We start from the raw sequence: 24393 nt of genomic DNA, 5'->3' as shown, positions 1-24393 counted from the left end.
GTAGAGTCAGAATTTGGCGTAAACAGAATGAGAACATGGATCCATCATGCCTTGTTACCACTGTGCAGGCTGGTGGTGGTGGTGTAATGGTGTGGGGGATGTTTTCTTGGCACACTTTAGGCCCCTTAGTGCCAATTGGGCATCGTTTAAATGCCACGGCCTACCTGAGCATTGTTTCTGACCATGTCCATCCCTTTATGACCACCATGTACCCATCCTCTGATGGCTACTTCCAGCAGGATAATGCACCATGTCACAAAGGTCGAATCATTTCAAATTGGTTTCTTGAACATGACAATGAGTTCACTGTACTAAACTGGCCCCCACAGTCACCAGATCTCAACCCAATAGAGCATCTTTGGGATGTGGTGGAACGGGAGCTTCGTGCCCTGGATGTGCATCCCACAAATCTCCATCAACTGCAAGATGCTATCCTATCAATATGGGCCAACATTTCTAAAGAATGCTTTCAGCACCTTGTTGAATCAATGCCACGTAGAATTAAGGCAGTTCTGAAGGCGAAAGGGGGTCAAACACAGTATTAGTATGGTGTTCCTAATAATCCTTTAGGTGAGTGTATATGTAAACATATAGGCCTATTCAAATAATGCAGTCTACATATTGAATTGTAACCTTGTATTTTTAAATTGTAGCTGATGCCCCCAGTTTCATTAAAGGGAATGTTCACTTTATTTTCTGTCTGACGCATTTATTTTTAAACAGCGCCATTTCCAACACATTGCAGATTGTAATATGTGCCATTTAAATTGTGATTGGCATTGTTCTGGCCGAAACATAAACTGTAAATTACGAACAGAAATTACTAGACCTATATATGTAATGTTGTCGGTACGATTCAGTGTGTTAAAATGATCTATTCAATGTTTAATAACTTGTTTTTATAAATATAACTATACTGTTTACATGTTGGTATCGTTTTACTGACCCAGAAGATAAATGGTAAATTTGCAGCTGTCGTTATTTAAAATTATATATATAGTGTAGGGACCTGCCTTTAATTCCAGGGGCAGGATATACTTTCAATTTTAATTTTCCACTACACTGTCACCGGTTGATGTATTTCTGACTCACCGAGGCGTCTGAGGCGGTGAATAAAGCAACACCCCCACTTCCGGGTGACGTTGAGTCATTTGATTCTCTTTCCGGTTCCGCTCATGCTTTCTTTCAGTTGCATCATAACCAGACACCGGTAACAAGTGCTGCTTCTGCTGACAAGCATGTGAGTTTTTGCACCTTTTATTATACAAGTACACGGATAGTTGTCGAATATTACATTCAATTAAATCCACACTTCTTAGTGATTTGCGTGTGTTTAGTTTACTTGAGTTATTGCGTTTAGTTGCGATTTGCTAGTGCATTTTTAAAAGCAGAGGTTAAGGCTTATCAGATGTGACAACCGTTAGTTTCTCAAGGGCTATTATTGATCATTAGAAACAGTAATAATACAAATGAAACCACAAAAGGGAAAGCAAGCAGGACTTTGGGGATTGATGACTACTGCAAGTATGACTGGTGTTTGCGTTTGCCCTGGCGTCTGTCAGTTACATTGGGCAAACATGAACTGAGCTTTCCATGGGATCTTGCATTCTGACAGAAAATTAACCAACATTAACAAAACCACAGCAGTGTTTCAGTCTGATGCAATGTTTGTTTAGTACAGAGTCAGGCTTTACCAAACCTTAACCTTAATCACAATCTTCCAACCCCCCCCGCCCCCACCACATGTTTTTTCTCCCATGTGTTTGTGATCTTTTTGAGTGATGTGGGTGTGGCTGCCTTTTATTTTGTTTAATGTACTTTGACATTCATACAATCTGCCAGCCTGACTTTTCTGCTTGATAGACAAACGGATGAGCATGTTGTGAATATCACTCAAACCTCTGCTGTTTGTTTTGTACTCATTGTAGTTGGCTGTCATCTTTGGGTTATGTATTTCTGCATTAAAAATACACTTTCAGTTGTTCATCTGATTTAGTATTCTTTCTAGTGTTTCTGTGATTTTTTTTTTGGCGAGCCAACGTCTATGAAGGCTATACACACTGAGCATTTTATTTCAAAAGAACAAACCTGGTTCAAGTAAAGTGTGTGCTTAATTGTTCTAATATTGAACTTGTTTCCTTTCCCTCATACAGATAGTTGCAGTATATCATGGCTTTCTCAGTCTTTTCAAGCCTAAGTCACACTTACTTCACACAATTCTGTGTGGCACTCCCATCGCCTATCCTCCCCATTTAAAGTTTGAAACAAAACTTACTATCAGTAACTTACTGATGTAATACAATGCTATGTATTATTAAATATAGTATCACGGTTCAGAGTAAAGGCTCTTAATGTTATGTGGGTTTTAGGCAGATTTGTTCTGTATTAACTGGAGACTTGGATGTTTTTGGAAAAAGGAAGAGGAAAGTCTGAAAATGTAACAGTGTACCAAGTTAATGTTTAAATTAGGTATACAGTTGGATGTATGAGTGACAGCACTGTGGAGTAGTGGTTAGGGCTCTGGAACTGGAAGGTTGTGGGTTCAAATCCTGGTCATGGCAGTGCTGTTGTTCCCTTGATCAAGGTACGTCACTTAGATTGCTCCAGTAAAATGACCAGCTGTTTAAATGGGTACAAATGTAAGTCGCCCTGGATAAGAGCGTCTGCTAAATGACAAATAATGTAATGTAATGGTCTAAAGTACTTCAGAGAGCATCATGTTAAGTAATCCGGTAACATTTTACATTCAAGTGAGGTTAAGTGATGAAATTAGGTTTATGTTTTGTTCTGGTTTAAGGTTCAAGTTTCTGGTTAATGTATGGTATTCTAAAGGTTATGGTTGCTTTTCTACTTAACTGAATTGGGTGTACACCTTTGTATGGGCCTAGGCATTTGCTGTTGGCTAGGGATGGGGTTTGTGCCTAAAATATGGTTAACATACTGGTGCAAAAGGTTAAGGCACACCTACTTCACATAAATATTTGCAGCACACCCATCTTTTTCATTCTGTCAAACTCTAATGTAAATTTAATGTAAATATTTATTTATTTTCCTCGTCATGCCTGAAGGCACACTGGTACTGTATAGGTACTGGTCAGATTTGCGTTGCTCTTTTACACTTGTTACTATTTTAACCATGGTATTTCTTCTTCTTGACAGAAAAGATGGTTGTACCAGTTCCAGAATCCATTCATTTCCCCACTGAAGAGAGACGGATTCTTCAGCTGTGGGATGAGAAGGATTGTTTTCAGGAATGTCTTAAACAGTCCAAGGGCCGGCCCAAGTGAGTACAGTTCAGCTACAGCACCGTGGAAATGAGTCTTCAACAATTGTGAAAGTGAAAGTATTATTTTTCCTGAAGGACCACAGTTCTATGTGCGTTACATGCAGCTTTGAATAGTCAATGAATAGAGAGGTCTACTATCCTGTACCTATCAAGCCATTTAAAGCTCAGTTGGAACAAAACTAGAGGAAAATATTAAAACACACCCCTTTTATGGGATAAAAACATTTCAGGGTTTTTCTGCAATACATTTCTCACAGACTTTTTATCATTTTGTGTTTCCATGTTTGCATGTCTTTTAGGACTTTGAATTAAACAAAATAAAGTATGCCAGTTTCAATTCTCATGGAAAAATGCTGCTATCATCTAAGCTACTAATTCTGCCGTATTCATAATCACATGGTCTGTGCTGAGAAGTGCGTGCTTGGGTAAAACCCTGAAAGGCATAAAGGTGGGAAAGGACTCTTCGATGCTCAATGTCCTGTGCAGATATTCTTGACTGCATCAGATCAGAGGGGCTACATCCATAGAAAATGTAAAATCTCAACTAAAAACATATTTATAAATTTTTGTATTTTGTTTTTTTTGTATCCTGTTTTATTCCTTGTATGCACCTTTGGCTGCAAATTATGTATGAAATGTGCTTTATAAATAAAAAATTATTAATGTATTATTATTATTTAAAAAAAAACATTAGGGGCCACAGGAATGAAAAAGATTGTGTAATACATTTCTGAAATTAATGGACACAACCATCAGCCTTCCTCTACTGTCTGCAGAAATGCTGCTGTTTAAATTTTTAATTAGCTGGTTATCAAGTTCTTAATTTGTTGTGCACTTGTTCTCCGTTCAGTTATTGGAGGATCTGTAAGAAACTGTAAAGTGTGTTTTAACTGTAGTTGTTTGGATCGCTGTTGATGATTAATGCTGCATTGCTTCATCTGCTGTATCTGCTTCATCCTGTAATAAGTGCCAGGAAAGTACTAATTAACTAATTAAAAGCAATCAGGAGAACATAAATAGCCTGGATGTTCATTCAGGTTCAACCTTTCTCCACCTGCTACAGGTACACTTTCTACGATGGGCCGCCATTTGCCACAGGGCTTCCGCATTACGGGCACATCTTAGCTGGGACCATTAAGGACATTGTGACCAGGTTTGCTCATCAGAGTGGATTTCATGTGGATAGACGGTTTGGATGGGATTGTCATGGACTGCCGGTGGTAAGGACTGAATGTTCATCTATAAATGTTTGCTTAAATGTGAACAATGATTAGTGTGGGAATTGGTTATGTGCTCTTCTGGGTGTGATGTAATTTCCTATTAAATGTTCACACATAACTACATAACACATATATACAGTGAGGGAAAAAAGTATTTGATCCCCTGCTGATTTTGTACGTTTGCCCACTGACAAAGAAATGATCAGTCTATAATTTTAATGGTAGGTGTATTTTAACAGTGAGAGACAGAAATCCAGAAAAACGCATTTCAAAAAAGTTATAAATTGATTTGCATGTTAATGAGGGAAATAAGTATTCGACCCCTTCGACTTAGTACTTGGTGGCAAAACCCTTGTTGGCAATCACAGAGGTCAGACGTTTCTTGTAGTTGGCCACCAGGTTTGCACACATCTCAGGAGGGATTTTGTCCCACTCCTCTTTGCAGATCCTCTCCAAGTCATTAAGGTTTCGAAGCTGACGTTTGGCAACTCGAACCTTCAGCTCCCTCCACAGATTTTCTATGGGATTAAGGTCTGGAGACTGGCTAGGCCACTCCAGGACCTTAATGTGCTTCTTCTTGAGCCACTCCTTTGTTGCCTTGGCTGTGTGTTTTGGGTCATTGTGATGCTGGAATACCCGTCCACGACCCATTTTCAATGCCCTGGCTGAGGGAAGGAGGTTCTCACCCAAGATTTGACGGTACATGGCCCCGTCCATCGTCCCTTTGATGCGGTGCAGTTGTCCTGTCCCCTTAGCAGAAAAACACCCACAAAGCATAATGTTTCCACCTCTATGTTTGATGGTGGGGATGGTGTTCTTGGGGTCATTCCTCCTCCTCCAAACACATCAAGTTGAGTTGATGCCAAAGAGGTCGATTTTGGTCTCATCTGACCACAACACTTTCACCCAGTTCTCCTCTGAATCATTCAGATGTTCATTGGCAAATTTCAGACGGGCCTGTACATGTGCTTTCTTGAGCAGGGGGACCTTGCGGGCGCTGCAGGATTTCAGTCCTTCATGACGTAGTATGTTACCAATTGTTTTCTTGGTGACTATGGTCCCAACTGCCTTGAGATCATTAACAAGATCCTCCCGTGTAGTTCTGGGCTGATTCCTCACCGTTCTCATGATCATTGAAACTCCACGAGGTGAGATCTTGCATGGAGCCCCAGACCGAGGGAGACTGACAGTTATTTTGTGTTTCTTCCATTTGCGAATAATCGCACCAACTGTTGTCACCTTCTCACCAAGCTGCTTGGCGATGGTCTTGTAGCCCATTCCAGCCTTGTGTAGGTCTACACTCTTGTCCCTGACATCCTTGGACAGCTCTTTGGTCTTGGCCATGGTGGAGAGTTTGGAATCTGATTGATTGATTGCTTCTGTGGACAGGTGTCTTTTATACAGGTAATGAGCTGAGATTAGGAGCACTCCCTTTAAGAGAGTGCTCCTAATCTCAGCTCGTTACCTGTATAAAAGACACCTGGGAGCCAGAAATCTTGCTGATTGATAGGGGATTAAATACTTATTTCCCTCATTAACATGCAAATCAATTTATAACTTTTTAGAAATGCGTTTTTCTTCATTTTTTTGTTGTTATTCTGTCTCTCACTGTTAAACTACACCTACCATTAAAATTATAGACTGATCATTTCTTTGTCAGTGGGCAAACGTACAAAATCAGCAGGGATCAAATACTTTTTTCCCTCACTGTGTGTATATATATATATATATATGTATGTATGTATGTATGTATGTATATATATATGTATATATGTATATATGTATATATATATGTATATATGTATATATGTATATATATATATATATTACTGTGTGTTTACAACAACATAAAAGGTACTTTGCTTTTTCCCCTCGCTATTGCTGCCAAGCCTGATCGTACTGAGTTTGTTTTTGATGTCTTGCAGGAATACGAAATAGATAAAACACTTGGAATTAAGGGACCAGAGGATGTTGCGAAGATGGGAATCGCCGAATACAATAGGCAGTGTCGAAGTATTGTGATGCGATACTCAAATGACTGGGAAGTAAGTCACGTTTTCTTACGTGCTGCTGGAATATTTACAGAATAAATGAATACAGGAATCTGAGAGATCCTGTGTAGATGATCATCCCTTGTCTTGTGCTGCAGGATGGCTCCACCCAGAGGACTTTTCTAAATGAAAACAAGGAAAATGTTTCTATAATGATATAAATCTTAAAGGTACATATTTTTCATCATAACCAAAGTTTGACAATGCCTATCTTTCTGTTATTAGTTGACTATAAAGAGAATGGGTCGATGGATCGATTTCAAGAATGATTACAAGACTCTTTACCCCTGGTTCATGGAAACTGTTTGGTAAGTGACTTGTCTCATTGAGACTTAGCTCATGGCCTCCTAATCCCCCACAAAATATATCGTAACTATACCTTGATAAAGGTGAACAATGATGTTATTATGTAGTATGTAAATTAACATCAATATTTGCATTATTCTTTGATCAACCTATGTTTTCCAGTTCTTCAGGTCAAACTGCTAAATAAATATTTATTATTCACAATCCCTATTCTTAGTGTAGGGCAAGGTTTGCTTTTTTGTTTAATCACTTATATTAATGGAAAACATAAAACGGTGTGTAGGGGGCAAAAAGGTGTCATGGTCTAAATGGAATGAGTGAGTGGACCTGATTTATTCTCACTAGGTGACGGGGGGATGATTTGAGTGATGAAGCTTGACTGTAATTGAATGCAGTTGAGTGTCTTCGATGATGTCTGAGGGGTGCAGCTTTCTGTTTTTAGGTGGGTGTTCAGGCAGCTGTACGACAAAGGGCTGGTTTACAGAGGAGTGAAGGTCATGCCGTTTTCAACTGCGTGCAACACTCCCCTGTCCAACTTTGAGTCGCACCAGAATTACAAGGTACGTCACTTCTATGTGTTTTGCCAAAATGAGCACAAATAAATATACGTTTATTGTAACTAAAATTAATCTCTTTACAGCTGATGTTTTGGCTCCATCTACTTCATTCTCCCATGTTCTCAATTTATGACTGAATCCATTTTCTCACAGGATGTGCAAGATCCTTCTGTGATGGTCAACTTTCCTCTGGAGGAAGATGAAAGTGTGTGTTTGGTTGCTTGGACAACCACCCCCTGGACACTGCCCAGTAATCTGGCCCTCTGTGTGAATCCGGAGTTCACGTATGTCAAATTGAAAGGTGAGATGGAAGTGTGATTGTAAGTTCGAAACCTTGCAGAAACAAAAATAGCACAAAATAAGGTGGGATTGAAAGCTATTCTATTTTTATTTACATGTCCTTAAAATACGAAAAAGACACAACATACAGGTCCTTTGGATGCACCACGGTGGACCAGTTGCCTGGCTGAATGTGTGCTGGTTCAGGGGTGGTGTACTGGTGGGCAGCAGACTGCTGGAGCCCTTCATGCCTGGGGTGCAGTGGACCTGGGGGGGGGCTGGTCAAGGCAGGGCGTCAATGGCTGAAAAGCAGTTCTGCAAGTTGCCATCTAGGAGGTTGTGGGCGAGGCACAGGATCTCCAGGACCCTGTCCATCCGGGCGTGCAAGTCTGTGAGCACTGGGCACTCTGCCCCTGGGCCTCCGGGGAGAGCGTGAGCTTGAGCAGGACAAGACAAGTTGTCTTTGACGCTCATCTAAATTGTCCTGTGACTTTTGCAAGGCGTTGGAAGCATGTGTAGATGTGGCAGAAAGTGGGGTCCTGTAGCGCTCGACGACGGTTTTCCTGGCCCACGCAGATGGCGCAGGAGGTTTTGCTGGCCACAGGTGGCGCAGTGTTGAATTTCCACGAGGGGCCCCCTGTGTGCTCCATGGTGGGAGATGGGGGCACTAGAGGAAGTGCTGAGAGGTGTTCATCTTTGGCTGAATGTGTCTACCTATTTTTTTACATTGTTTTCACTGACATAAAGTACATTGGCCAGTAGATGGTGCTACTCAACTGAAAAATCATTCATTTGTGACCATCATGGTGCAGGGAGAGAAGCAGGGAATACAAATGCAGGCTATGCCACTCTGTGTTAATCCTGTCACTGCACACATCCAGCTGGCAGTATGAGTGAGAATATGATTGATCTGCTGATCGAGGCAAAGTAATATAATTAATTAAGCCAGCTCACTGTGAGTTAGATATTTGGTGTTATTATTCTGATTCTAATGTATTGTAATGTGCCAAGGGGTGTTCTGTCAGGTAATCGGTTTAATAATCTGTATATCAGTGTTATTGTGTTCCGGGGGTTCAAATCTTTGTTGCATCAAATATCTGTGTCAATGTAACTGAGGTTGCTCTATCTGAAACATGCATACAGGGCTAAGACATGGTGCACATTCCTAATTTGGGGTCCGGAGTGGGACAGTTTAGCTAAGGGCTTAAATACACAGTGTACATCCCACAAAGGGGGTTCGCTATGGGGAGGGGGGTGGTATTTTGTTTTATACTTACCATACAATGGCTGAACATGCTATGAAGATATTACCAAAAAAAAGAAAGATTTCTAATATTCAACATCTACATAAAATAATCCACCTGTGTTAATCACCCCAACAGGGTCATGGGCGGACAAGGCTCATTGATGCACGTGGGGAGAGAAGGCTGGCCCGTGTGGTCCGATCCAACAGACGAGCTACTGTAGCTCAAATTGCTGAAAAAGTTAATGCTGGTTCTGATAGAAAGGTGTCAGAACACACAGTGCATCGCAGTTTGTTGCGTATGGGGCTGCGTAGCCGCAGACCAGTCAAGGTGCCCATGCTGACCCCTGTCCACTGCCGAAAGCGCCTACAATGGGCACGTGAGCATCAGAACTGGACTACGGAGCAATGGAAGAAGGTGGCCTGGTCTGCTGAATCACATTTTCTTTTACATCACGTGGATGGCCGGGTGCGTGTGTGTCTCTTACCTGGAGAACACATGGCACCAGGATGCACTATGGGAAGAAGGCAAGCCGGTGGAGGCAGTGTGAAGCTTTGGGCAATGTTCTGCTGGGAAACCTTGGGTCCTGCCATTCATGTGGATGTTACTTTGACACGAACCACCTACCTAAGCATTGTTGCAGACCGTGTACACCCTTTCATGGACACGGTATTCCCTGATGGCATTGGCCTCTTTCAGCAGGGTAATGCGCCCTGCCACAAAGCAAAAATGGTTCAGGAATGGTTTGAGGAACACAACGAGTTCAAGGTGTTGACTTGGCCTCCAAATTCCCCAGATCTCAATCCAATTGAGCATCTGTGGGATGTGCTGGACAAACAAGTCTGATCCATGGAGGCCCCACCTGGCTACTTACAGGACTTAAAGGATCTGCTGCTAATGTCTTGGTGCCAGATACCACAGCACACCTTCAGAGGTCTAGTGGAGTCCATGCCTCGACGGATCAGGGCTGTTTTGGTGGCAAAAGGGGGACCTACACAATATTAGGCAGGTGGTCATGATGTTATGGCTGATCGGTGTGTACGGCACCTTATCAGTATGTTCTAATCCATGTCCTTGTTCCTCTGTGGTTGGGCTTGAAGTTTTACTTTTCTGTAAACAAGAAAGGAAAGAAAAAAAACTTAGTCAGGACGGGTCATAGGATGTTAGCCAACTGAAAGATTGGAATGCCTAGGATAACTAATGGGCCCATTATAAAAAATGGCAGACTGCCTGCTGCGTAAATGCAAGATTGTTGTTCTGAATGTCCAAGGTTTTGAACAGATGGCGTTCTTTGGTTCATATAATTCTTACCTTATCATCCTCTAGCAATTCTTCTGTCTTGAAGTGATGTAAATTGTTCTAATCCTTTTTTTTCTTTTTTTTTTTCTGCAGACCATGCTGCAGAAAAGGTCTACATCCTGATGGAAGCCAGAATAGCAGCTCTTTACAAATCCGAGAGTGAATACACTGTTCTTGATAAGTGAGTCGGTACAGTCTTCTCCTCACCCCTCTGATATTATTATTTTTTTTAAATAATAACATGTTGAAACAAGCAAACCAAATAGGGGGTTAAATTGAAAACGGAACAAAAGGTAGAGCGTGAGCTCATCAAATTGAGTTTCTTTGCTCTTGGTGTTATTCTTTCCAGAGAACATCTGTGTAGGGATGAGACTGTTTGTTTTATTTTTAACATCAAAGACCAGACACACACACACACACAACTGCCGAATGCTAAGGCTTTTAAAATGTCATAGATGTGTGTCAGATTTGGGAATGCAATAAATTAGCCTAGGCATCTGTTTTTACCTGCTGTAATTATGTAGTACTTCCTAGCTTTCATCTTTACCTCTTTTCCTTTTAAAATTGTACCATAGGGGTGAACAGCTATCAACTTATTTAGTTTAAATAACTTAAACCCATGTACATTATTCCCCTTTCCACTGTTCACTAGCTAATAAAATGTTGTGTACATTTCCTTTCATTTGGGGTTTAATGACACCCAATGTCATTAAAAATCTACCTTTTGTTGAAAGTTTTATATGTATTTATGCATTTTCTGTTCTGTTCATTTTTACTCTTATAGTGCGGGAAGCTACTTGACCCAGTGTCAGGTTTTGGAGGAATCGTAACTCTCCTTTGATCGGTTTTGATAAGTCTTACTCAGAGCTTGTGTACCTCTGTTGTAGACAATAATGACTGGCGTATTTCAGAAGGACACTCATTTACTTACTTCAGTGCCTGTGTCCCAGTGTTACAACTGGCAGCTGAAACCAGGTGGCAGTAGATTACAGCAAATTACATTCTTCACAGTTTTAAGAGAGATGTAAACATCTTGTATTTAGTATAGATTAACGTAGTGGTCTGCTAAAGTGCAACACAACTGTATTGTCTTTAGGCATTAACAGGCTTTGAACATGTAAATAGGCGAAGGTAATCTGTAAAATAACGAATATCTCAAACATGTATCCTGTGACTTGGCAGCTTTTCTTTAGCAAAAAGGTGTGTGGGCATTCAGGCAGTGCCAGGCGATGAGAAAAATCTCTAGTTTTACTGCATGGAATTAAGATCAGCAAAGGCCTTGTTAAATCTGTGCAAATTGTTCCTTATAGATTCCCTGGCAAGACTCTGAAAGGGAAGAAATATAAACCCCTGTTTGACTACTTCACAAAGGTGAGAGCTTCCTTTGGAGGCATTTCATTGTTTCCTAGTGTTTTGAAATGAGTCTCCCTGGGTAAGAGTATCAATCTGACTAGTTTTCAAGCACGACACGTTAGAGACTCCAGTTTCTTACTGCTTTGATTACAAAACAAAATTGAGATTGACTGTTGGCCGAATGTACTCCTGGGAGCTGTTCCTGCCAGAAGGATGCTATAAAAAGTGTGTTTTTCTCCCTTCAGTGCAAAGATGATGGTGCTTTCCGTGTAGTAATGGATAACTACGTTAGAGAGGAGGAGGGCACAGGTGTTGTCCATCAGGCCCCATATTTTGGAGCTGTAAGTATAGCCCTCCTGGCTTGTGCAAGTTCATGTTGAAAACGAATTTTGTTATTTGTTGTCCCTAAATCAATCACACCTTTTCTGAATACGTAATGACCCATTAATATTTTATTTTCCTTCCACCATAACAATGCTTTAGCAGGTGTGAGAGATGTATCCCTATACCTCAACAATTATGCAAATATTGGGGTTCAAAGTGGGTGCTGTAAATGAGTCACTGCTATAGGTGGTTTAGGGGGGGGTAAAAGTTTTATATCTGTAAGGTAGAAACACTGCAGAAAAGACCCTGTCAAGTCTCTAATTTCAGGTCCTCATTTTTCTCATTTAAGCTAGTTTAATATGGTGGCTGTCCTTCCTCTCACTGTGCAGGTGCCGAGATGTGGGGTGGGATATATGCTCGGGAGCATAGATAATTTTGTTGTGTGGGTGGCCGCACTTCTCCCGGAGAGGCCTTGATTGTGTTATAGATTTTTGTGTCTCATGATAGATCCTGTTAAAAATCCTGTGCTACATTTCTTAAGGAGAAATGTGTCCTCCTACACACTAGAATTATCCTCACCTATGTGTCTGCCAAACAAGAGCGAGAACCTATACTGTACCATTTCTGTCAGATATAAGACATGAAGCAGGCAGTGAACGGGGTGACGACAAGGCTGGTGTTTGATAGGAGTCTGAGTAATTGCATATCGCAGTATACATATGGTGAGCCGTCTTTGTCGCTGAGAGTAGATATTATACTGTGTTTTCTTTGTTTTCTATTAAACCGGTTAGATCTATGCTAATGATATGCTAATAATAGTCGAGTGTATATTACTATGGTGTCGTGCAATAAACCTGCAAAGGAACATTGCGATGCGTGTCTTATAATGGATTTTTATAGGTTGAATGCTTGCAGCAATAGATGTCTTCATGAAAAATGTGTGAAGATACATGTGTTCTCCAGATCATTTCATGTAGTAGAGAGAGATTTATTTTCTCCTCTCTCTCCTCCCTGCAAGTGCTCTTGGTGAGGAATAATCGAATGTTAAGTAAAGCAAACAAAAAAAAAAAACTTTAAATGGGATTTCTTATATCGGGGGCGGGCAGATAATTTACCTTCATAATAAACTGAGGAGCACAAGTAGAATTCTTGGCATGAGTCCTGAACATTAATAACATCCCACAATATACATTTTAATTCAGTAGTGATTGCTCAACGAACCCCGAGTTACTCTATTTAGTTATTGCTTTGATGTACATTTCTGTAAAGGAAGAAAAGCCTAAAATCTTAGAGAATCCTCTTTCAAATTAGAAACTGTTTTTTTTTCCTTCCTGTATGGAACTGACGGTCTGAACGGTTTTGTGACTAATTCTGTTTGTCCCTCCAGGATGACTACAGGGTTTGCATGGATTACAAAATAATCCAGAAGGATTCTGTACCAATTTGTCCAGTGGATGCATCGGGCTGCTTTACCCCAGAAGTGAAAGACTTTGCAGGACAATATGTTAAGGTTGGTCAAAATCAAAATGTATTCTACAGCAAAATCCGTTTAGAAGGCTTTAATATACATGGATATCATTCAAATACATCTCATTTGAATAATCATCTCCTTGTCTTAGTTTTGAGCAGCTGGATGTGCTGAATATAAATTAAAATACACAAAATTGTCACTTTTTGAAGTTCTCACCGTTAATACCCTCGAACAGGCGTTCTATTACCTCACAGCGGGGGCCCGTCTGTTGGCTGAAACACAAGCCTGCACTCCAGTCCCCTGTGAGTGTATGTGGAGAGCAGCAGCTGATGAAGGGAAACTCTGAGGGGAGGGCTTGTCGTGGCAGTAGGGTGTATTTGGGGGTCTGTTCCTATTGGTGGCAGCCTCAGGCAACACAGAGCTCCCAGTACTCTGAGAAATGATTAAATAGCAGCCAGTGGGACAATCACCAATTTATTCTGGCTGCCCATGACACGAACCTACAATGTGGGACTCACTGAATTTGTTTTATGTAACATTTATTTATAACTAGGCCCAGTTGGAAACTCGGAGCGTGTTCATACCGGCTTGAACCCCACTTTAAAGTGCTTAAAATTGAAATAAATGCTTGTTGTTTTGCCTATGCAGTGAAGGTACTCTATTTGTCTGAAGAATGTGCCAATGTTACAATTCACTCTTTCAACCGTGGTGGTACAACTACTACTTTGTGAGAATAAAAATGATAATGGTCTCCCAGTCTGTCCTTCCTTTGACGAAGAATTACATTTAACCCTTGAGAATCTGAAAAATATTCAATTTGATCATCTAATGGAACCCAACAGCAAGTACAAATTGCATTCTTCCAACTGCGGAAACAGCAGTAACACAGTTATAACAGTAATGATGTTCTGGAGACGAAATGGTTACTAAGCCTGGTAATGACTTAACCAAGTTATTTCTTGCCTTGGTACACATTCTTTTGTAAAGTTAACCTGACATGTTGAAGACATGCACATGAGAAGGACTGGTCATAAACAAGCCCTGTAGCTTGACCTCGTGTGTTGTCCCTTTTCTCTGTTTCACAGACACGTGTGTTTTATTTTTAATCAGCCATTTAATTTATTTTCCTTTAGGATGCAGACAAACACATCATAAAGTTTCTGAAAGAGAATGGGCGCTTGGTTAGTTCTGGCACACACAACCACAACTATCCATTCTGCTGGAGGTAAGGAAAACACCAAATCACATGTATTTATTGTCAACTGATATTTGGACTTAAATCTGTGGTTAAGCTACATGATGTATTATTTTTTGTGGTGATTGTTGTGTTCCTGTTATTGTCAGTAACGCTTTTCCTGAGACCCCGGAGGCTAACGAAGCTCATTGTTACTGTGGTTTTGACATTGACAAATTATGCTGTGTATTGACACTAAACATTTTGATCCAAGGATTCCCAATGCCCAGGGTTTACTCAAGTGAATTTAAAGCAAAGAAGTCTGACCTTGAGCTGTCCTTCAGTTTAATTAAAATTATATGTTCAATCATTTGTTATATGTAAGAATTAAAAATACCATTGTGGTCAGTCATAAGAGAAACCAACAAGAAATAAAACGCACTTTCCCTCATTACTTCAAATGTTATTATTACCTGTGAAATAAGTTTGTCAGCTGTGCTGTGATGCTTTGCTTGTTTAAAAAGAAATAACTGCATGTCGTAGGATCCCAGTAGTGTTTCTTCAGTGAAGCTTGGCCCCTGTGTGATCCTTTGCCATAAGTCTTTTCTATATATAACTTTGTCTTCATGTTTTTTATGTATCTCTCTTTCTGTCAATCTCAATCCTCTGTCTGTTTATTTTTTAGTACCTTTATATAGTCTGTCGGTTCTACTGTATGGAAATATGCTTTATTTTCTTTTGGTAGTTTGTCAGGCAATGTTTATGACAATGACATGTTGCATGCAAAAAACAAACACACATAAAAACAAATAAGTTGCAGACCTAATTAAATTACGAATCCTTTGCCTGATTTAAGTGTACCTACATAGCTCTGTGAAAACCGAAATCCCAGCTGTTTATATGCATGTGAATAATGAAATATGTGGAAGGTTGTGCAGCCCATCTAACAGCAGTGATTTGAATGTTTAGCCAGATCTCGAGAGCGTCCTTTATTTACCTCATGTGAATGGAGGATATTGCTTCCGACAGTCGGCTATGAATCTCCCTGGAGACCCATTACTTTCTGACCTCCAAAACTGACTGCAGTATTGGCAGCATTAAGTTGGTATGGGGGGTGTGGGAGATGAGCTGACACAAGGCTCCTATTCATCCCAATCACACATTAGCATATCATGTCAATATCTCTTCTGCTTTCTCAGCACTTGCCCCGGTCAAGAGACTAAAACATAAAGGTCAGCGGCTGTCTTGCTAATGCAGCACCAGCCACTGCTGATCTGGTTTAATAGTTTAATAGTTTGAAGTTATGGTGAAAGTACCGAGCTGCATCATAGCATGTTCTTTGTTTTTGTGACATGGCGTATTTGTGAAATTACACTGTTCTGTACCTCACTGACTCATACCGAGGGCCATTGCCCATTTATTTAGGCCTATAGAGTAACCTATACAAAAGTAGCATCAACCGGGCCTAAACCATAAAAACTGCACAAATACACATGTACAAATTAAGTGCATTAAACTGATTCTAATCTTCTTTCTGATTACTATTTTTCCATGAAGCTTAAAAGCACAGCATGCACATACATATATGCATATCTTTTTATAGACTTGTACAATTTAAATCCTTATTCTCAGCAGTGTCTCAAGACAATTGTTTTCCTTCATTGGGAAAGCTTTTTTTTCTCTCTCTCCTTGGTCTTTGGCTTTTTAATAACAGAGACCGAACATAGAATACAATCTTCCCACTGAGTCCTTGAGCTTGAATTGAAATAATTTGATTATTGGAGTGTTTGATCTGATTCATTCCAGGCTGGTGCAAAGTGATTGCCACCATAGAAACTGAAGGCAAATATATATTTTAAAAAATACATATATATTTTTATAGATGGAAAAAGTCCAACTGTGTGACCTACATTTTTCAACATGATAAATTGCATATTCAACTCAGGTTTTATTGAGTGGAATAATGTATGGGTAGCCTTTTTCCCCCCCCTCAGTATCTAAACTGGCTAGATGCAACTTTCTAGCTGTTAAAGTTATTGGATTGTTTGTTGAAATGTGTGACTGTCCTATATTCTCTCCAAACCTACTGTGTGTGTGTGTGTGTGTGTGTGTGGTGGGGGGGTATAACATACAGGGATCATCAATCTCTGTTCCAGAACAGTTGTTTTAATGGCTTTTGAATTCAATTTTCAAAACTTTGGCAGAGCTAACTATGATCGCTTACTTCAGTTAAGTGGACTACTAAATGTCCATGTGTTGATTAGGCAGCCCCATAAGGTCTAAACTGTGCTATCATTTGTAATGTTTGTTTATTGTGGCCTTCATGTGTTTCCATTTATTCTCCAATTGTGCACAGGATGAAAACGGCTCTAGCTGGGAATTAGCCCAAGCACTTTCTCATTGTTGGCACCGAGCTTCATTTTCCTATCAATCTGGCATTTATATCAATTAAATAGTAGGCAAGTTTTGTTCATTTCACATGGGTTGCTAAAAAAAAATCAACAACCAGCAAACAAAAAGAAAAATACACAATGACTACTGAAAATAGTTTTGGATTACAAAATAGTTTCAGGATTATTCCTTCATTCTACTTTGCCACATGAATTGATCCCCAAACCCTATTGATGTGGAGTCTATGAATGTGTTACTATGAAAACCTGTTCTTGCCAGCTGATGGCAGTGAAGCCTTCAGATTACCAAGGCTTAGAGTTGGCTGCAGATATATGAATACTGATGTCCTGACATTTCTTTTCAATACTGCTGGATGAAGGACTTGAAACTGGTCCAGATTCTAGCTGGCTTGCAAAATCCTGGTTTCCTCTAGAAAAAAGCATAACCTTTAATTCTCCTCGCAAAGTGACATCACTTCAGATAGTCTGGGATTGCCCTGCAAGTGTTTGAAAATTGCCTTTCACTTATTGTTTCCATGATGAATTGGGTTCGAACCTTTCAGAGGTACAATGTGAGCTGTGCTGATGACATTTCAGATTTTTTTTTATATAGAGATGGGGAGGAAGGTGGATAAAAATGATTGAAACAAAACAAACCAATAAATCAGAGCAAACTTTTAGAAAACCTCCCAGCGCTGTGTATTAATCTTATGTAGAACTCATTAAGGGACTGACTTTATGGAGAATGTCCTTGAAATCTATTACTAACAATGTTTTTTAATGTGTTTTTTTCTAGTTAGTGAGTACATAAACCACAACATTTTGTATAAAATATCTGCTTTTCAGTTGAAGGACATATTAATGTATAAGAAAACATACGATTATAAAACCGATCAGTTTTACAGTCATTGAAACAGTTTGGTCAGATTTTTTTTAGTTAATAGTACATACTTGTAATTTGTGTGGTAGCCTAAAATATATAAAGTATGCTCCACTGTAATGTAAATTTAAACCGCATTTGGTTACTTGGTGTTCCTGGTTGTCCAGGCATTTGAAATGAAACCTTTAGTCCACACCCAGCCAGAGCATATACTGTTTAACTGTAGCAGTCTTCTTATTAATGGGAGATTTTTTTTATTGTACTTCTGTGTTGTTTTATTATGTTAACCCATTGAGGATTAACATTATCATTGACTTTACAGAGACTTTAACTAAGACAAAAACAGATGCTGACAAAATGAAGACTGTACAAAAGTTTATTTATTATTTTTCCTTTTCTACTTGGGTTTACAGATCAGATACCCCACTGATTTACAAAGCCGTGCCCAGCTGGTTTGTCAGAGTGGAACACATGGTGAACAAGCTGCTGGAGAACAACGACCAGTGCTACTGGTAAAACATGTCTTCTATACCTAATATGTCTTTTTTTCCCCTTGTTAATGTAGCAAGCCGAAAAAAATATTTCCTCATTTAATAAGTGCGAAGATTTGATTAAGGAATGTTATCTATCTCTCATCTGATCTGTTGTCTAATGTATTTAGATCGCTTGTGGTCCTGTGTTGAACTCCTTTTAAATTCCCAGCACAACCCTGAAGGTTGAAATGTGGCACGTTTTGTGAAATGGGGTCTCAGTCCTGACTCGCTTGTGCTTCCCAGTCTGGATTTGTTGCCTTAAATCAGAATTGTACACAAATGGTTGATTGGGATAAGCATAGACATTTCTCTTTCAATGCAGAAGTGGTAGAACTCCTATTTTTAAAATAAAAGAAGTGTGTGTGTGTGTGTGTGTGTGTGTGTGTGTGTGTGTGTGTATGGAAACCATCACCTTTGTTATTCAGCCCCCCCTCTCCTCCCCTCCATTTTCTCAGGCATAAATTATTTATAATTATTATATTCCAACTCCTACTCGATCCAGGCCATTTATAAATCAGTTTCCCTGGATGTTGTGGGTGGAGAGCAGGCAGTAGGGATGCAGACACGGTAGCTGTCAGTACAGTGTACAGAGTTTGTAAATGTATTTGCTTTAATGCGTTAGCAGGGCTTCAGTGTTTGTTCAAGAATAATTGGCTTGGTCCTGAAACTGGGGGCTAGTGTGTCTTTTGTACCTCACATAATGTGTGTTCTGCCTCTTTTCATATTATGCATTTTTCCAAATACCTCCCACACTTATTGCTAATGTGCAAAGGCTGGTGTCCTCTACCACAAGTGTATGGCTTTTGTTTTCTGAATACAAGGACTAGCTAGGTGATGGAAAATGGTATTTAAATATGTTAACTGCAATTAGAGAGAAAACTAATAATCTAAAAGCAATTCTTACCAATACATTAAACAATTAAAATGATTAGTTTGAATTCCACAGTTTTATCAGTTACATTTAATAACTTGACTAGCAAGTATTTGGTATTTAATTAAGTTTTTCATCAGGGACCTTTTTTTTGGTCTTTAGTTGTGTACCTATACTGGTAGGTGAACTATACTAAACCTATCAGCTTTATTGCAAGGTAGAGAGATTTAAACCTTAAATAACAAAACATTTGATCTTTTTTATGTTTTTTTTTTTTAATTTGTCCATCTTTCATGAACTGGTTTAGTCATTTTATTTACCAGCTCTTCAGTGAAGTGCTGGTGGAACACTGTATCCATCTTACTGTTTGTGCTAATCAGAATGTATTCATTGAGTTCGTGTCCAAAGTAGAGCAGCAACCATGACAAAAATAAGATGAGGGTGAACAATAATCCCGGAGGCAGGGACATGATATGAGCTGTGTGTAGATGTAAAAGGTGTGTGCGTTTGTGTGTTTAAAAGTGTCAGTACACGTGTAACAAAAGCAAGATCGCCTGTATGCATTTTAAGATGATGTTTGGATGAAAACTACGATGACCTTGTGTCAGATTGGTTGCGTTTCCTTTTTTGCACAGTAATTTTCCAGCAAATTTAGTGGAACGTTTCTTGAATGCGACCGAGGCTGTCTTCTCTGCACACGTCTTTGTTGATTTACTTTTTCATTGCATTAAACCGCAATCCCGAATTCCGTAGTATATGTGATTGCGTGAGGCTGTATCTTGCATCCCAGGCAGCCACATTTTAATAAAACGCGGTAAGCACATTTATTCTAAGACGTTCCATTAAATCCTGTGGGCCAGTATTCTGCTTTTAGAAAATTCAGATGAGTAATGCACTTATTATGTACTGAGTAGGTGGGCTTGTGTGGGTGTTTAGGGACATTGTTCATTAATATCCTTTTAAGGTATAATTATCAAAAGTTACTTAGACTTATTTTTGTGGTTCGTTTCAATACAATGCATACCTTGCGATATTTCAGTTATTTGTTTCTTCTTTGAATGAGATTCGTCTTGTGTCCTATAAAAAGAAAACACTGCTTTTAAATGGATGTAAAAGGTTAGTAATTACGCATAACACACAGCGGCAAAGAGCAGTGCAGCATTAATAGAAAGTTTCTGGGTAAAAGCAGTTTTTTTGCTTTGCTATCCATTTATCTGTGAATGGCTCTGCAGGGTATTTTGCTTGTTAGAGGTGTGTAGGTTGTGACAACCTGCATGTTATTCGTTCATTGGGTTTACTGCGGTGGCCCAACTTTCATTTCAGAAGTGTGGGTGACACAAAAAAAATAAACCTCCATCTCTAAACCTACACCTATGGGAGGCTGTCAGGAAGGTGGCAGTGTTACTGATAAAATTGAATCTTTAGGCTTCTTGTCAGACAAACAAAGGCTTTGAAACAGACATTTCATATTGTGCCTTTTTGTGTCCGGTGAAAATTGCTGATGATTTAACTGCCGTACCTCAAATTAAATTGAACTGGGAGCCCAAAGATTGGAAGCATCTTGATTCTCTTCTAGGCCGCTGAATAACACGGCTCCATGTCTGTCAAATATCTGAAGCACGTGGAATTCGGCACGAGACAGCACACTTCTTTAAAACCTAAATTTAGTCTAGGAAGAAAAAATATCATTAAATTGATATATTGGTTGCCTAAATAGAAATGCCTCTTTCACAAATGGGAATTGATGAACTCATTGCTCGCCTGGTGGAACCGTACTGTGATTTGTACAGAGTCGGTCTCTTGGGGCACCACAGTGTCCCAAAAAAAAAAAAGGAGGCTGAGGAAAATAGAAAAAAATAGAAAAATGCCTCAGAGGCAACTTTAACCTTTGTGGTTCAACTTATTAAAGAAGGCTGTGTGCTTTATTTTTAGTGCAAGAAATGGCAAGAAATAGAGGCTATGGTGTAAACGGAAAAGGGCAGTGGTTTTCTAGCTTGTAGATGTCAAATTTAATACGAGGGGAGACTTGCAGTTAATTACTAAAATTATTTGCAGCAGGATTCAGATTATTGAAGTGAACATTTCTGAGTGCTTATTAAAATGTTCTACATTGCTACATTCACAGGAGCAGGTGAAAGAGAAGTTCAGGAAAAATACATCACATTTTATGTACAATATAATTACCAAGAGTATTGCACAAGTAGTGTCGATATGAGGAAGAATGTGTTAATGCTTATAAATAAATATAAATTCTACCATTCCTAGAAATGGTGTGCAGTGATAAGTGATCTCGTTTAACAAAGACACACACAGGATGGGAACTAGCCTTTCAGCTTTATATCAAGTCATGCTTTTTAAAATATCAGTAGAATGAAAACCGAAATGTGACTATTATTTTTCTTCAGATTATTATTTTTTTCTTTGGCAGACTTGTATGAAAATGACATTTGGAAGTGCATTTTTCCAGTGAAGGTAACCTTGTTTAAAGAAGGGGATTTGTACATGGAATTTTAATGGAACCAGACAAGTTTTTTTTCCCTTATTACATAACTTCCATTATTATATTTTTCCTAGTGATATAATTTATACTTTGTGTGTGTGTACCGCTGAACAAAGATGGAGATCATATGTCCTCGCTGGTGCAATTTATATTGTTATTTTTCAGTATTCGTTTTAATAAAGTAATTAATTGTAAATCTCTTAGTTTGGTAACTGATGTTTCCGCAATGAAAAAAGAAAAAGATATCTTGAATCTCAAAGAGTTATTTGTTAACAGCCAATGTTTTTACATTTAATAGGTTACTGTGTTTGAAAGCCTGCTTGGGTCATCAGTTTCTGACTGTTGATTCGGGGGAAAGAGACTTTGTTATAAAGCCTTGTATTAGATTTTGCTCTCCGATAAACCGGTTGTTAAAAGCAGTTACATATTATTATTTTATTATTATTTATTTCATAGCAGACTTTATTTATTTCTTCCAGTGCGACTTACAAGATATAAGCGCAATACAAAGTGCAAAAATACAGTGCAGTTCAAGGCATAAAACATTACAAATTCCAATTTACAAATTACAGTGCAATTCAAACCATAATACATTTTACAAATTTCAATTTACACAAGTTTATACAATATGAGGTCTTACATCCTGGATTGTACATGTGAACAATTAGTGCATTAACACCGAGCATAAGAATTCTAATATTTTTCTGAAAAGTAATCGATATCTTACGTTGTGGAAATGCACTTTTCAGAAATTATACCAGAATATTCTGAATGTAATTTTTTCAGAAAACAGCACCTAGAAATGCTTTTTGAATACTTAATTCAGTGTATTAAGTTTAATTGTTGAAAATGTGCATTTTCAAGTAAACGCATAAAAGTGACGATTTAAGAAAATCAGCATTCCGATTTTTTTTTTTTAGTTTTCCATGAGTTTTCACATCTGATAGTATCACACCAATGTAAATATGAGGGGAAAATGCTTTAGTAAGCTCACATGTTTATGTATTCCACGTAGGGGGGGTGTAAAAGTTATCTGATGTAATTTAGGTATATACTATGCTTATAATAAAACCTGTAAAAATACAGTACATGTGCAGGTTGCAATGAAGGTGGCTTGTCTGATCCACATAAAATGGATTTGAAAAAGCGACTGGAGCTTGAAGGCCGTCGAATGATAATGCTTATTTAATTTAAAAAATACAATAATAGTTGCAGCCCTGGAGAGCGTCTCTGTGGTACAAATCAGGCTTTCCAGGGTAGAGGCTCTAAATCTGTGCAGAAGACCTATTGCAATGTTCAGAATCTATTCATCCGACTTACTGGATCTGCGGGAAGTGTTGAGGCAAGCGGCCGTTTGATGGGGAGCAGGACTTGCTCTAGAGCGGTATTTGTCTCTATTTGTGATGGTGGGTGTTATTCATTCTTCCTTCAGCAGTGCGTTCAGGTCTCACTGCTTTCCCCTCTTTTGTAGGCGTGCAGTCACCAGCACCTGCCAGGTTACAGAATGCCGCAAGTATTTTATATAATCCTGCCAGGGAATTTGTATTTTGTATTTTTTTTATTTAAAGGTTGTGTGTTTTTCTTTCATATATAATTAATGCAGAAAATCCAAGTTGCCCGTTTAAACTCCTGTACCATACAGGAAGTGTTATTTTATTTACTGACTGCAGTGTAGGTACAAAGAAGTACGGGTGTGATTTTGGCTCAGTGTTTGAGGATGATCTGTGAAGTGAACTCGAGACTGGCATGGCCAAGTTGGTAGAGCTGCAGGGCTCTTCACTTCAGTCTTGATCTGAGTGGTTTACCCATCACCAGTTTCTGGAGCAGATGTGTGGTGTATTAAAGAAGATTATGTAAGCTTTCTTGCATAACTCTTCATTCCTGCCAGATCCATGTTCAATGCACCCCCCACCCCCCAGCCATAGTGTAACTCATACTGTCTAAACTGATTTCAGTTGATCAACACTAGTAATGTTTTCTATGACTCATTGCAGGGTCCCTGAGTTTGTGAGAGAGAAGCGCTTTGGTAACTGGCTGAAGGACGCCCGCGATTGGGCCATTTCCAGGAACCGATACTGGGGGACCCCTATTCCTCTCTGGGTCAGCGATGACTACGAAGAGGTCAGATAAGAGCATCAATTGTAGTTGCTCCCAAAAATCCTAGTAAAACATTGATATGGTGAACTTGGCTTTCAGTTATAGACACATATATCAGCCACTGTTCAGATTTGATTCAGATTTGTGATTGATTGGAGAATTTATATTCTATGAATTGGTTATTCGGTTGGAAAAAGGTGGAAATTCCTTCCGTACCAAAACAGGCTTACAATCATTAATGGCAACCTGACTTGCATTAATATGTCCAGGATGCTTTCTATACTGGTTGTTCCTTAATCTACATCAGTGCAAAGAGGTTGCATGTAAATGTTAAGAGGGCTTTTTTTTTAATTTAGACTAAGTTCTGACAGCTATACCCGTCCCAGGAGAATGTAAACTTAATTTCTCTAAAGCTGGAGCTGTTAGAGGCACTAACTTAATTTATATCTTAGAACTGGGTTGTTTCACTGTTTGAAAAATGAAATCAGTGTCTCTGAATAAAAGAAGGACCTGACCTGCTTCCTGAAAATAGCACAATGACTATTTCCAAGTCCGGGT

At 39.1% G+C, this 24393-nt stretch overlaps 1 protein-coding gene across 2 annotated transcripts in view; it reads left to right on the top strand.

The window, feature by feature from the left end:
- The first annotated feature begins 1173 nt into the window (after positions 1–1173).
- iars1 (isoleucyl-tRNA synthetase 1) overlaps positions 1174–24393 on the top strand; it is a 53541-nt gene continuing 30321 nt past the window's right edge. Inside the window, exons 1-14 of one of the 2 annotated variants that reach the window (XM_066697845.1) lie at positions 1174–1240; positions 3160–3283; positions 4350–4506; positions 6432–6551; positions 6783–6865; positions 7306–7423; positions 7574–7721; positions 10336–10423; positions 11553–11613; positions 11841–11936; positions 13307–13429; positions 14524–14615; positions 18248–18346; positions 23733–23859. In XM_066697845.1, the coding sequence (XP_066553942.1) occupies positions 3165–3283; positions 4350–4506; positions 6432–6551; positions 6783–6865; positions 7306–7423; positions 7574–7721; positions 10336–10423; positions 11553–11613; positions 11841–11936; positions 13307–13429; positions 14524–14615; positions 18248–18346; positions 23733–23859 (1431 nt within the window). In that variant the 5' untranslated portion in view covers positions 1174–1240; positions 3160–3164. The remainder of the gene's footprint in view (positions 1241–3159; positions 3284–4349; positions 4507–6431; positions 6552–6782; positions 6866–7305; positions 7424–7573; positions 7722–10335; positions 10424–11552; positions 11614–11840; positions 11937–13306; positions 13430–14523; positions 14616–18247; positions 18347–23732; positions 23860–24393) is intronic. The other variant, XM_066697846.1, reaches the window with a different exon arrangement.

Source organism: Amia ocellicauda, chromosome 3 (assembly GCF_036373705.1).
Source record: "Amia ocellicauda isolate fAmiCal2 chromosome 3, fAmiCal2.hap1, whole genome shotgun sequence".
Taxonomy (NCBI): domain Eukaryota; kingdom Metazoa; phylum Chordata; class Actinopteri; order Amiiformes; family Amiidae; genus Amia; species Amia ocellicauda.
This window is presented reverse-complemented; position numbering and strand designations above follow the sequence as displayed.